Raw genomic sequence first — 14,686 nt, 5'->3', positions numbered from 1 at the left:
AAGAATCTTTTTTCAATTTATTAAATAAATATTAGATTTTATTATATATATTCTAAAACTTTATGAAGTGAAGTATAGAACTGGAGATTTGGTTAGATGTCTTTCAACAAATACAATATTATAAGCAGGCATAGCCAATGTATGAATAAATGGGCTATAGTACAATGTAAGCACTTTAAAACAATAAATGATTTTAACACGACTGTGCCCATATTTGCGAATAAAATAGGCTTAATCATGTTTTTATAATTGTCTTACTAAGTTGGCTACTAATTGTGTTGCCCAGTTTGTTTCTGAGGATATGACAATAAAGTTATTTCTCGAGTTTTGGTGTTTCAACTACCTAGCATCTCCGCTGTACCTGAATGTGTGTTGGATTTTGAACTTAGTTAATTCTAACATTCTAGAGTTTTGAAATTACTATTTTTTTCCCCAAGAAAATTTCTAAGTCTTTTGGCGAAAATTGACTCTTTTTTCTAAATTTCCCTAATACGCCGTGTTAAGACGCAGACACGTTACCTGCATATTTATTCACTTGTACCGCTCAAAAGCTTGAAGAATCAACATTCGTCAAAACTAAAAATTATATTTGATTGGATTTGACCATCAATTATTACATTTTTGTTTTTATATGGTTTCTGTAGACATTTTAAGACCATTATGAATAAAAAATAAAAACTTGTATCTCCACAGAAATGTACAAACTTCGTCCAGCCAACACGGACGCAACACAGCTAGTTAGCATTGATGTTAGCAGCTAGTTAGCATTGATGTTAGCAGCTAGTTAGCTAGCCTCGACGGTCTCGAGTCACATCTTGGGTGCGACTCAAACGTTTGCCTGACAGAAAATTCCCGAGAAAATAAGTAATTCATAGAATATACGAGATTAAATTGTTCTGTCATGACAAAAGGTGAGATCTGTAATTAAGATAATAACGGCCACTATTTTAAAATTGAACTTAAGACATTCTAAAGCCTTAATTTAAGATATATTAAGACTTAAGGATGCACGGATACCCTGTTTTAATTCAGTCACATTTTCTAATTAAGTTTTTATTTTTCATGTGGAGAAAAGATGCCTTCAATGGAAAAAAAAATCGCAAGAGCTTTCTGTTTGTTTTTTAGTCAGACCCCAAAGAAGAAACAGTTATGATATAAAAACATTTCTTAAAATCTGGTTTACAAAACATCAGCCTCCAAAAAGCATATGTAATGTTTTGCTGTAGCCAATCTAACAGGATTTTAGTTCCGTTTCCCTCTAAAACAAAGAGAGGCAACAAAACCGGACGTCGTACAGAAAAGAAAAAAGTGCCGGTTTTCGATTAGAGTATATTTCTACAGCTTACAGCTCAGTATAGCCAGACCTCTCCTCCATATAAAGCCTCTGGTACAACTTTATACAAATTAAAAACTACCATCTACCCGTTGACGAGTATGTCTCACTCCCAAATATAAAAATAAGAGGCTTGACCAGAAAAGTAGCTGCCCAATGAAGATTTTAAAGGACAGGACATACAAAACCACAGATGAGTGTGCAGGTAATACCTTCTTTGGTTTGAAATTAAAGAGTACTGTTCCTTATTTCCATAATTTACCCAAAGAAAGGGGGAAAACTGAATTTATATCTCATGCAGGTTAACAAATCAGCAAAAAATGTGCCTGAAACTCTTGAGAATCCAGTAATAAACAGGCAGCAGGCTTCTAAACGTACATGCTTCCTAATCAGAAACCACTGTCAGAATCAGAGCGATTTAGGAGAACAAAACTCAACATTATGACCTTAAATCAGAGCCATTGTAGATGGGTAAAAAAATACCATAAAAACAGTATATTTTCACCAAAAAACTCACATTTTTAGATTAATCTCAGAAGTTGTCTAGAAAGAATAAACGTGGACATTTCTGAGTTTGAAAAGTTTAAAAAATTGCTAGAAAAATGCTGAAATTTTTAGATTAATCTTTGAAATTTTCTAAAAAAAAAATATATATATATATGTATATATATATTTCTGACTTTTAAAAGTTGAAAATTTGCTAGAAAGAACTCATACATTTTGAAATTATTCTCAAATTTTTCCTAGAAGCAACTTGGAAATGTCTAGAATTTGGACTAAAATTTCCTTAAGTAAAAAACTTTTAAATTTTGAAACTAACATTTTTCAAGGTTTTTTATGAAAGTTTCTGAAGTTAATCTGAAAGTTTCAGATTTTTTTTCTAGCAACTTTTCAACTTTCCAAATTCAAAAATTGCTGAGATTAATCTCAAATATGTTTTTTCAGGAAAATGTTCAACTTTTCAAACTCAGAAATCAAAATCTTTCTAGAAAAATTGTGGGATCTCAATATTTCTTATTTTTTCTAACAATTTTCAACTTTTAAAACTCGCAAATTTTCAAGTTTCTTCGAGGAAATTCCCAAGATTCCTCTCAAAATTTCAGATCTCTTTAAAGCAATTTTTAAACTTTCCAAACTCAGAAATTGTTGAGTTGTTTTGTTAGAAATTCTGTCTTTTTTCCCCCATTTACAGTGGCTTTAAAATGCCGTCATAGAACAAAGTGTTGCAGGAACAGAGTGGGTGAATTTAAGAGAAAAAATGGATGCAATGAAACGAAACCAAGCAGCTCATGAAGCTTTCGACCAATCCGAACAAGAAGAGACCTGCTATGTTTACACACACGTGTGAGATGCCATTTCAGCTTTATGAAAAAATAACAGTAAGTATGACAGCCAAAAATATAAGAACATATTTATGCGTCTTTTATATATATATATGTATATATATATATATATAAACCCAAGAAGACAGTTAGTGCTTTGTGAAATGTACGCCTAGAGATGTGTGGTCCTCTCAGAGTGTTCTGATGTGAAGTCCGTCTGCAGAGTGGGCGTGGCCTCTTCGTTTAGTGGTAACGTGTCTCTGTGGGTCGCCTCGTCGCCCGCTGGCCGGGCGCCGTCCTCGGCCTCGCTGCAGTCCTCTGGCCCGTCCTGGCTGCAGTCGGAGCCGTCGCTGTCGCTCCCGCAGGAACTCGATGTCTCGTCCTCCTCTGAGTCGGAGTAGACCTCGGCGCCGTGGAAGATATATCGATTCGGTGCTTGGAAAAGGTACTGACCGCCTGCAGAAAACCAACACAATGCCCAGTGTCACATTTAGAGATAATCTGGATTTTTTTAAAAGTAAATATTACAACTCTTCATTCATTACCATTAAAGTGCCTAAAACATGCATCATTTTACAGCATATTATTCATTATTTTAGTAATTAATTATTGTGATGATTAATCAGATGAATTCTCAACATTTTTTATTTATTTCCTTAAAACTGCAGAATGTAACTTTTATAAAAAGTATTTTTACAAATTTGTTGAAACTGTCACCATGTTGTGACAGTATAGTATAAGAAAACTATGAAAAAAATCCAGCTCCTCTGCCTTCTTCCAGTTCTAATGTGAAACAGCCAATCAGAGCCAGGAGGTGGGTCTTAGCGCTGTCAATCACTCTGTCTGCTAGTTTCCCTTCCCCTCTGTCATGAATGCTAAGGCTAATTAGCATAATAGCTGACGACAGCGGATAAATGTTTTTTTCTGTATCATTAAGTTCTTTCTCCACCTTCGGCACATTTATCAGGGATACTTGAGGATGATTGACAGCGCTAAGCCCCTCCTCCTGGCTGTGATTGGTTGTTTTTGGTGCGTTTCCTCAGACAGAAACAGAATCACAGGAAGGAGGTGGAGAAGATCGATGTTATCACAGATTTTCTGCCTCATAAACTTGTGTCAAACATTGTGACAGAAATAAAAACCCTTTTTTAAATAAAAGTTACAAACTGCAGCTTTAAGTTTATTTTATAAATTAAAAATACACAAAAACATGCAAATAAAAAAGTAACTCCTCTTTTTAAATAAAAAAAACATTTATAGCCTAAAATGTAATAACACAGCATTTCTTTAGTGAATGCTTGATCATAAAACAAAACAAAACAATCTCTACTCAACTTAAAATTAATACAAAGTAGGGCTGATCTGTTTATTATTTTTGCCTTGACTGATTAGATAGCTAGATATGCCTAACTTGAATTTTTTAAAATAGGATTTGAAATAGGTGGGGCTAAAATTACGACACTTAAAAGAGTTTTGGCTAAAACATATTTACAGACAAATGTGTTTTATACCTGAAGTATAAAATTATATTTTTTTGTGCAGGTTTGGCTTAACTACTACACAGATTTTATTATTATTTAAACCAAATGAGAGAATATTAATCATTATATGAGCTACTTCTCAGTGCAACGCTCGTGAAAAACCTGTTACAATAAATCAATTATTCGCGTGATAAATTAAAACTATTTCCATTTGCATGATTTTGTTGTTTTTCATTTTTCCAATTTTTCTTAAAAAACTGGATGACAAAAGTCTTTATTTTGGTGCTTTGGTCTCAACTACAGATTTGTTGTTTGCAGAGACTCCATAACTCATTTTATTTTATAATTTACTTTGGATATTTAAAATTGCTTCTGGTTCCAGTGTTAAATGTTCAATCAAGGCAAAGTTTCAGAAAGAGCAGGACCTTCTTAAAGTGACAGAGACCCGATTTCAAGGCGTTAAAGTCAAATTTGATATGTATAATATTTTATAGAACAACTGAAGGTAACATAATTAATTGATTTTTCCATAAAATGGTGATATTTGTTAGCAAAATACAACACCGCCCTTTTAAATGATTTTTGCTGCATGTCTCTAACTCACCTTCAAGCCGTTTGCTGATTGGACTCCTGCTGACCCGACTCATCCAGTATCGCTTTCGATTGTCCAGCACTGAGGTTTGGCTCTTCGCCTCGCCCGCCTCGTCTTTCGCTACGTCCTCTCTCTGAGGCTCCGGCGACTCGGCGTCGTCCGCGCTTCGACTCGCCGCGTTCGAACAAGGCTCGGACAGCGTTACAGTTTCCTTGACATTCTTGCTCTCCGTCTCTTCTGGAGGTTTGTCCGCCGGGTCAGTGGAAGCCTCATCTGGCGGCGGCGGCTCTGCTAACCGCGGTGGTTTCTCTGTGATCTCGTTAAGGGTTAGAGTGTTGAAGCAGAGCTGCTCGAAGTCTCCGCCCAGCCGATGGCAGAGTTCGTTGATGATGCCATCGCAGTCGCCCAGCAGCTCCACATCGAAGTTCAGATGAGGCAGCGGCTCCCTGTTGATCAGAACCTGAGGCACTTCATGAGGAATGGAGTCTGGACGAAGACGGGAAAAGAAAAAACTGAAATTACGGCACCAAAAACCTTCAACAGACAACAGGAAGAAGATTCCGGTAAGACATACTCGGGATGAGGGCGACCGGCCGGACTTTTAGAGACGACCCGATGACGATCAGAAGGTCGACCTCGTCTTTGTCCTGCTTCATGGCTCTGTGGAAAAGTTCTGGAAGATTCTCTCCAAAAAACACGATGTCAGGTTTCATGATGGCCAGAGGAATGTCCAAACACCGGGGGCAACGGGGGACGACCTGCAGGAAGACTTTGGTTATTCATTACGGTTAATTAAGAGTTTCCATGCTGGTTAAAGCTGCAGTATGTAATGTTCATATAAAATATGTTTCTAACATAAAACTGTCACCATGTTGTGACGTTACAACATGAGATAAATAATCTATGAAAAGATACCAATCTCCTCCACCTCCTCCCTGAGCTGCCATTACCATCTAAAGAAACGCACAAAAACAACCAATCAGAGCCAGGAGGCGGGGCTTAGCACTGTCAATAAATCTTGTGTACTCACTGCTAAACGTGCTAATGGCAGAGTAACAACTTACCGTTTCAGGAAAGCTGTTTATCCACCAACACTGGTAGCTATGCTAACTAGCCTTAGCATTCACAACATGATATGCGAGCTGCAGTGTAGTAGAGACAAAGGGAGGATTAAGACCCGCTTCCTGGCTCTGATTGGTTGTTTCTAGTTAGCACTGGCAGAAAACACAGGAGCTAGATTTCTTTTTCACATATCTATCTCAACATAGTGACAGCTTCAACAAATATGTTAAAAAAAACTTTAAATCACTACAGGCATGTGTGAAAAACTTGTTTTAAATGTTGCTGTTTACTTCAAACTTTTCTAATGCAATGCTACAAAAATTGTACATTTAAATAGTAAAAAAATAATCATAGATGGAAACAATGTTTATGACAGTGGTGACCAAACTTTTTGCACTGCAGGCCAAAATTGTCAAGTTGAAAACATTTTTACACCAAATTAAAAACACAAAATGATTTTGTTGTGGATTATTTATAAAACATAAGAAAAAAATCTATTATAGATGCCTAAAAAGCCGAACAGCTCCATAAGTTTACGGGTCAAATATTTTCAATTTTGTTCCTCTTGAAAATATTTTCAGTCTATTCCTTGGAACAAAAACAAGAACTGAGTAAACAAATGAGTAAGTAGTTGCTGAATGTTTGTTGCCCTACTTTCTATAATATTAAAAGCAAAAATAAAATAAAAATAAAACACAGCTAATAAAAGGAAAATACTACAAATTTGTGACTGAAAAGCGCATCCTAATAAATAATAAAAAGTTTCCATCAGCTTCATTTGCTACAGAAGCAAATTTGGGGTTAATAAAATCTATACAAACAACTACAATAATCTTTTAACTTCAACATTTTTAGTCAACAAAATTTCTATGAATTTACCTTTTTGTGTTAATTTTTACAGCTCACTTCTTCCAAACTGCATATGAATATTTGAAGTTCAGTTTTTAGCCCATTTTATTTCCAAATTCATAAGTAATAATTTTATTTACTTGTAATGCCTAAGGCCGCATTTTTGAACAGACTTGAACCGGTTTTTAATCAATAAATACCTGATTGAGGATGTCAGCCCTTATCGCCTCACAATCCACCTTGTATTTACAGACAAGACACGAAGCAGTAGCAAATGACCCTGAAAGGACAAAAAGCAGTGTATTGTTTTTAAATCACCATATAGAAAGGGATTATAGAGCAGGAAACAAAATAAAAACTCACCATGGCACTGGATGATTCGCTGAACTCCGGCCACTTGCTCCAACGTATCAATGTTTTGAGTGTAATTGCGAAGCAGCTTCCCTTGTTTATCCAGCATGGATATAAATCTGTGACAGGGCGACGGCTGGAACTGACCAGGGAAGATCTCCTGCAAGAAAAGGAGCAAATTCAACATTAACGGAATATAAAAGCCCATATTTATCTTCCACTAGCTTCTAACATTTTAAAATTTTACTAAGTTCTATGTTGCATTGTGCTTCTGTGATGTAAAGCACTTTGAAATGCCTTGCTGCTGAAATGTGCTATACAAATAAAATTTGATTTGATTTAAGTTGCTGAATGAAACTTGTCAGCAATCATTTATCATTGTAATAAAAAGATGAGAAGGCATGAACAAACCTTAGCAAACTTGAAAAAGGGCCTAGGGTCTCTTCTAAAATATTCAATATCAAACATTGATTGAGGATCTGGAAGATCAGGAAAATCTACAGCAAGTCGTGCATAAATTCCATCTCTGGAGCGAAAATCTGGTATTCCACATGAAACGGACACCTAAAAACACACACAAAATAGATATTTTAATAATAACATTTTAAATTAGACATTTTTAAAATAAGTACAAATACATACACCAGCGCCAGTCAGGACTAGGATCCTTTTGCTTTCATGAAGCAGCTTCACCACGTCTTCCAGGGTGTTGATATCTTTTCGTTTTCTTCTTTTTGGAGGCTCAGAAATGTTGATGATTATCTGCCATAACGTCATATCATCCAGGTCTGGAGGGAGGATGGTTTCAGGAAGCAGATCCCTCAGAATGGCCCGTGGATCCGTCTCTCTGATGTGCTGCTGTATATAACTGTATGAATCTGTTAACAGATGAAACATGACAGAAAAACAAGGGTTAATGTAATTTAGATTAGTAATAAACATAATAACTCGAACTTTCTGGTAGGAAGTGACAGTAAAATTCTCCAAATTACTTATTTGCGGTTGAGGAGTCCAGTCACTGGAGCTTGCATGTGAAGATCTGTCATCTTCCTCATCAATGTGCTCTGGTGTGACAGCAAGACCATTGCGAAGCAGATCGTTATGTCCAAGAAAATCTGTAAAGAGAGGGAGAAAAAAAGGCTGAGGCTGACTGGTAAATGGTCATAGTTCGATACAATTAAATAACTTAATCTATTACGAAATGGCTCTCCTATTGCTACGAAAAGGCGAAGTAAGCAGAGGCATATTAGCATATGCAGTAATATAGTCTAATAATTGATCAAAACTATTATAATCTTAAAAGTGTCCAAATTATCAGAATGAATTACAACACCTTTATGCAAAGGCAATGCAGCAGGATGCCTTAAAAAAGGCGGATCTCAGATGAATGGTGTACAGAATTTAGCGCTACACCGGCTAACTGACGCAAAGTTAGTATCCAAGTTTATTCCCATTGAAAAAAGTTGTCTAATTCACAAGCGCAGCTGAAAGCTTTCTGTTCTTCTTCAGAAAACCTAATAAAAATAATGAAAAGGGCAATATAATACTTTAGTAAGAGAAGAGAATAACACAGTTTCGCTATCGTAAAAATCTAAGTAGCTAGCCGGTGATTTGATTGAGTTGGTAAGCCAACCAGCGTTGCCGTAGAAGGGACGTCCATCGCTCTACATACCGGCACCTTCCTCAGTTGCACCAAAGGCGGTGCTGTCGCCTAATTGCCCAGCTAGTTTGTGCGGCTCGGAGACCGGCAGACTCAGTCCATTGTTGTCCCCGCCTCGCGATGCCAGGGCCTGCTCCACCGCCATCATCACCGGCTTCGCTTCCTTCTTCTCCGCTGTCTCGGCACAATTCCCCGCCTCTTCCCGGCTCCCAATGGCCGGCGAAACGCATGAGATTGTGTCCGTTTCTATGGCTCTAGATCCGTGGTTGGTCACCGTATTGATTTTTGACCTTTTTGCAATAGGTTCGTCCATCTCAGAGGTTCCTGAATAAGCAGTTCCGAGAGCGTTCTCTCTGTCCGCCATCTTCAGCCCACAGACCCGCTGCGCAGCTCCTTCGTCTCGGACAGCTGGCATCACGTGACTTGCTCTCCGCCAGTAAGAATGAGCGAAATGTCCCCATTGTGCGTCGGTGACATTAAACCACAACAAATTGGTGCTGCGTTCAAATACTCAAAGAAAAATGCGAATCGCTAAAACTGTGCTAAAATGGGATTGAAGCACAAAATTCTAGCCTTCTGATGAGTGAATAGTGATTGAGTTACTATATTTTAATTGATTTAAGTTGCCCGGAAATGCACATGGTTTTCTAAGCATAAAACTAATGACAAATACATATTTATCTTATATGCACTTTTAGCTCAGAGGTTTTATCGAAACTCTTGAATGCAACATACGTCACGCGAGAAAAGGACGGACACGTTTATTCAACTGAAGAGATTTGATTGACATTCTTATCAGTTTAATGTGTCTTTAGTGTAATTTCTTTTTTATCAGCAATGCTATAAAACGTTTGGGGAGAGGCCGAGCTAGACCAGTCCTTGAAATAAACAGTTGTAATCTGACGCAGCTGCATCAGGTTGCGATAAAAAGCGACCTCAAACGTTTTTCTAAACAACTCATAAATGGAGGCTATTTTGGGTCCTAAACCTGAAGACTTGGAGGATTACTACGGGTTGTTAGGTTGTGATGAACTGTCATCGGTAAGTTGCCAGTGGATGACTCAAGGCTCTGTCTATTTGCTGGAACATTACATCTAACACGTTTCTTTAAATACTAATCCAGAAGCATAGAGTATTGGATGACTATTATTGATAAATAAATTGTTATTTAAAGACTCAGTTCATTTTTGTTATTCAAAGTAAATTTATGTGAAACCTGTTGCTTCATGACGGTGATCTTTCGCAAATCAAATAAACCTTTTACAGATCAAAAACTGGATTTGAAAGACTCTGCTATCAGAAGAGAGTAATTTAATCCTGTTGTAAAGAGTCCGCATTTTGTAGTTTTTTAACTAGAGCTTGAATTCATCATCTTAGTATCTGCTTAGAGTCGTTGTGGATGGTGATGCTCTGTGCAGGAACCATTTCTGGTAGCAGTCAGTTTTGCAACGAATCTGAAGAGGCCTCTGACCAGGGGCGCTGTATAGGGGGGGAAAGTTATGATAATTCTAAGGGCCCCTGGCCAACAGGGGGCCCTCCACAATTTATTTATTTATTTCTTGTTCATAGAAATAAAAAAGGGGCATTGTCAATTACAAAATTAATCATATTGTGTTTTCAAAGATTGTTTTAGCAGTAAAAATGAAATGCTACCCCTCCCAGACCAAAAAACACACATCCATATTTGCCCTGAACCTCCTGGATCTGCATGAAATGGTTCGTTCCTGCTTGGAGCCTTGGCCATGTTCAGCAGCAGTCAGTAGAAGACAAGAACGACTGAGGCTGTTACTATACCCCCAAGAAAAATTATAAATACAAGAGAGCTGGGTAGACTGTGTGATATTATCAACCATTTAGCATAGTTAGCTTAGCTACAGACTGTTTGCCTCCATTTGACTAGCATTTAATGAATTAAGGAAAAAAATACCAAGATATTCATATATTTAATGTGTCCCTGTACCTTTTATCACTTAACAACAGATGAGTGAGTCAGCAGCAGCTCTAACCCACATCCCTCCTGACCTGCCCTCTCCTAAGTGAAATTAAAGCTGCAGTATGTAACTTTTTATAAAAAAAAAACATTTTTTCACATATTTGTTAAACTGTCATGTTGTGACAGTATAGTATGAGAGATAATCTGTGAAAAATATATTTCCTCTGCTTTCTCAAAGTGCTAGAAACAACCAGTCAGTGGCAGGAGAGTTTTAGTGCTGTCAATCACCATCTCATATGGTGCTGCTCATCCTTCCTCCCCCTCACTCTGTGCTATGCTGCAGCTATAGCATAGCCTGTTGTAAATGCTATGCTAACTGGTAGTTAGCATAGCTACCAGTGATGGCAGATAAACGATTTTCCTGTAATAAGTTGTTTTTTCACCATTAGCACATTTAGCAGTGAATGAATGATGTTGATTGACAGCACTAAGACCCTCCTCCTGGTTCTGATTGGTTGTTTTGGCCGGACCGTTGCATTACTTTAGCAGCTCAAGGAGGAGGTGGAGGAGATTGATTGTTTTCAGAGATTTTCTGTCTCATAACAAACTGTCACGACATGGTGACAGCTTTAACAAACATGGAGAAAACATATTTTTTATTAAAGTTATATACTGCAGCTTGAATAAAATGCAACATCATAGCATTTTTTGAGAAGTCTGGATTGCTTTATGAATATTCTACGGGTTGCTTATGACTGTTGCTTGTGGGGAGAGACATTTCACTAATCTAAAACTAATAGAAAAAATTTAAGCAACCTACTTGCATACTGTATGTGGACTGTTGCAGGTAAAATTCACGAGCAGTAAATATTGTGCTAGTTATCAGTATTGGACCAAAGAAAGCAAGGCCGTTGCAAGCCTTAAAAATTGTGACGCTTTTGATGGCTCAGATAGACTCGAGAAATTGTAACAGCAGCTGCATAGGGGGGCCCAATTAAATTTTTGGTTCCTGGCAGCGCCCCTGCCTCTGAGTGAAGACAGTTGCTGTGTGACGGTCTGATGATGCTAGCAACTCAATTTCCAGGCATCAGAGACAATATTATTGAAATGTATCTGAATTGTTTTTTCTGTTTTGTGTATGTTTTCTTAAAGACCGAGCAGATTCAGAATGAATACAAGATCAGAGCCTTAGCATGTCACCCAGATAAACACCAGGACAACCCAACAGCAGGTGAGTCTCAGATTAACTTCTCTTCAACTGAAGACATCTGTTAATTCAACAGGTTTTTTGCGATTGTATGAGATAGACCAGTGTTCTGCAACCTTTGCATTCCATAGAGCCACTTTTCCACTCAGTCCAGCTAAACAAAACGAGTTTAAAGACACAAAAATTACCTTGTCTTTGAAAAAAGACATCTTATAATTTTTGACAAGTTACCAATTGCAGTAAATCTGTTGTAATTTTTGAAGAACCAGCATTTTATTCCTATTTTTAGGTTTTCATATAAAGAGAAAACATAAATCTTTTTCAGAAAGATGATGGGTATATTTTCACATATGGAGTTTTTGAATTCAAAAATACTCTATTAATCCCAAAGGGAAATTAAATAATAATAAATAATAATTTGATATTTGCATACAGTTTCCAGCCTAATAACAAGAAAAATAGATTTAAAAAAAAGTATGGTACTTTTAGTGTCATTCTGTTGTGGAAATAAAATGAAATTATTCCATGAAAAACTGAAAAATAGCAAAAACTAGCATTTATCACATCTATTTATAAAACTGTCATTTTAGTCAAAGTTTTTAAGGGCCTCCAGAAAATAGCATAAGACAAGAGGCTGCTTTTTCTTTACATTCTAAACTATTATTAATATGTCTTAGACATAATTATTCTAAGTATTTGCTTTCTTCTGGTCAGTGGCTGATTTCCAAAAACTGCAAGAAGCCAAAGAAGTTCTGTGTGACGAAGCCAAACGGAGAAACTACGACCTGTGGAAAAGAAGCGGGATTAGTATTCCCTTCCACGAATGGCGAGCCCTGAATGATTCGGTAAAAACGGTACGAAGCATCTTCAATCTCTGTAGGTTTCCAGGTTTTGAAGCAGCTGCAGCTGCAGTTAACTAACTGACGCAGCTTTTTTTTGCGTTTGCAGTCGATGCATTGGGCTGTGAGAACCAAGAAGGAACCGATGCTGGAGTCCTGCAAACCGGAAGATCTGGCTGCTTCACAGACCGACGGAACATCGGAGAATCCTTCAAACGAAGCAGCATTAAGTAAGTAAATAACATCAGGTATTTAAAAAAAAACAACTTTAATAAATATATCTAAACTTGTCTGCTAGTCCAGTAAAATACATAGAAATCGAATCATCTTGGCTGCCAACTTGTTTGACGAGGGTTCTGATTATATGGACTTTGAATTCAGGTCAATTCTACAACAAAATGTTAAGGCCGGGTTACATTTTTAAAAACTGTGACAATAAAGTCAAAATATTGCAAAAAAAAAAAAAAAAAAACTGTTCTGTGCAATAAAAAACTGTATATTTTATTCTCACTTTTTCATGTGAGAATAAAGTTGCACACCAATGTGAAAACCAACAAAAACTAAAACTGAGAAATGTTGAGCATTTTGTGAAGTTAAGCTTTGGTATCAGCTTTACAGATCAGGAAATACTCCGTCTTCTAACACATTAGAATAAAATAATTATCAATAGCATTACTTGGAAATAATTTTGTAAACTACTGAGCCTTTTTAGATCTTTATAACTCTATCAAAGCTTTTTTTCCTCATTAAAACAACTTTTTTCCCACAATTTTTAGATGTTCTGGTAAAATTGCTTCTTTATTCCTCCAATATTATTACTTTATTCTTGTAATTAAGCAAAAAAATTATCATATCATGGCACTGATATTATGCCATATAATCCATAAAATGGATGACTGACATAAAAGTCACTTTTTGAAAGTGTTTCTGTCATTTTTTTATTTTGTTTTTAGAAAAGAATGAAAAAATAAATAAATCTGAGATTTATTTTTAAGTCAAATTTGTGTTCTGACCAAGAACCAAGAGTCTTCAAAGAATAAATGTGGATGGTGGAATTTAAGACATGCACACCGCACCTTTCAGATTTTAATTTGAAAATAGTCATATAATGTTTGAAAACAATGAGTTCTTTTCTTTCCATTTCTCAGTTAGATGCTACCAGACAAAATCCCAATAAAATACACAAATATGGAAAGATGAAGGGATATTTATCTTAATTTTCACATCATTGCCTACCATATAATAATCTTTTCTTTTTTTTTTCCAATCAGGCGATTTTTATCATCAGCGTTTCCGTTGGGCCTCTGACTCTCCATCGTGTCTGCTGCAGAAGTTCAGAAATTATGAAATATAATTTCATAATTTCATAAATGCTAGCTCTCATTACTCTCTTTAAGTATTTGCTTCCTGCTGTTTTCAGGCATTCAGCTGCTAAAGTTTCTACCTTCTTATGAATATTTAGTTTGTGTCTATGCTATAAAAAATGTGTGGATGTGAATGTTTCCGTTCCAGATGTATAAAAATTACATGTTCCATATTTTATCTGATAAAATCAAAATGTAAATGATTTTTAATGTTTTGTGTAACTTTTGCTGTTAATGCTGTGAATGTAATACATTTCAGCTTTTTGTGCCACTGACTGCTGTTCAAAATGGTTTTGTTTTTCAAATAAACTACAGTTTCAATGTGATTTATTATTTTTTCATTATCTGGTGTGAATTTTATATTAAATCTTCATGTTTCAGGATTAGGCATTACTCTATTTGGGTTCAGGCCAGAGTTACAGCCGCTGCTGATCTACATTAACTGAGCGCAAGATAATTTGTATGTATGTAATTAAAAGAGAGTAAACTTATATTTTGTTTAAATCTTTGCTTACCAGAAAAGAATTGGTAATACCATTTTTTTTATACAACACACACCACCTGCAAATACTAAAAAATAATTTGTTGGTAGTGATGTTTTTTCTAACAATAAAATACAAATTTAAAGAGGGGTGCATTATGCCAGATCATTGTTTTGCGCTTTATGTCATGCTACAATGTTGTTGCCTTGAA

General features: G+C 36.2%; 2 protein-coding genes across 2 annotated transcripts; one reads left to right on the top strand and one right to left on the bottom strand.

The window, feature by feature from the left end:
* Positions 1–2,205: 2,205 nt before the first annotated feature.
* Positions 2,206–9,084, bottom strand: sirt1 (sirtuin 1). The gene is made up of 9 exons (XM_005795261.2): positions 8,663–9,084; positions 7,983–8,105; positions 7,633–7,868; positions 7,402–7,554; positions 7,003–7,150; positions 6,840–6,919; positions 5,303–5,486; positions 4,741–5,214; positions 2,206–3,111 (listed from the first exon to the last, which is right to left on the bottom strand). The coding sequence occupies exons 1-9, from the start codon at positions 9,063–9,065 to the stop codon at positions 2,828–2,830; spliced, it is 2,085 nt and encodes a 694-aa protein (XP_005795318.2). The 5' UTR covers positions 9,066–9,084; the 3' UTR covers positions 2,206–2,827.
* Positions 9,085–9,109: 25 nt separating this feature from the next.
* Positions 9,110–14,319, top strand: dnajc12 (DnaJ heat shock protein family (Hsp40) member C12). Its single transcript, XM_005795180.2, has 5 exons — positions 9,110–9,691; positions 11,736–11,814; positions 12,505–12,644; positions 12,739–12,859; positions 13,901–14,319. Exons 1-5 carry the CDS (start codon positions 9,614–9,616, stop codon positions 13,981–13,983), a joined length of 501 nt encoding a protein of 166 aa, XP_005795237.1. The 5' UTR covers positions 9,110–9,613; the 3' UTR covers positions 13,984–14,319.
* Positions 14,320–14,686: the final 367 nt, after the last annotated feature.

Source organism: Xiphophorus maculatus, chromosome 22, assembly GCF_002775205.1.
Source record: "Xiphophorus maculatus strain JP 163 A chromosome 22, X_maculatus-5.0-male, whole genome shotgun sequence".
Lineage (NCBI taxonomy): Eukaryota > Metazoa > Chordata > Actinopteri > Cyprinodontiformes > Poeciliidae > Xiphophorus > Xiphophorus maculatus.
The sequence above is the reverse complement of the archived record's forward strand: the minus strand, read 5'-3'. Positions and strand labels throughout refer to the sequence as shown.

Excerpts from the sequence above, each read along its gene's own strand:
- sirt1 (XM_005795261.2), bottom strand. The coding sequence starts at position 9,065 with ATGCCAGCTGTCCGAGACGAAGGAGCTGCGCAGCGGGTCTGTGGGCTG. Across the intron at positions 5,215-5,302 it reads GCCGGTCGCCCTCATCCCGA|ACTCCATTCCTCATGAAGTG; the intron begins GTATGTCTTACC and ends GTCTTCGTCCAG. Across the intron at positions 3,112-4,740 it reads AATCAGCAAACGGCTTGAAG|GCGGTCAGTACCTTTTCCAA; the intron begins GTGAGTTAGAGA and ends GGTTTTCTGCAG.
- dnajc12 (XM_005795180.2), top strand. The coding sequence starts at position 9,614 with ATGGAGGCTATTTTGGGTCCTAAACCTGAAGACTTGGAGGATTACTAC. Across the intron at positions 9,692-11,735 it reads GTTGTGATGAACTGTCATCG|ACCGAGCAGATTCAGAATGA; the intron begins GTAAGTTGCCAG and ends GTTTTCTTAAAG. Across the intron at positions 11,815-12,504 it reads CCAGGACAACCCAACAGCAG|TGGCTGATTTCCAAAAACTG; the intron begins GTGAGTCTCAGA and ends TCTTCTGGTCAG.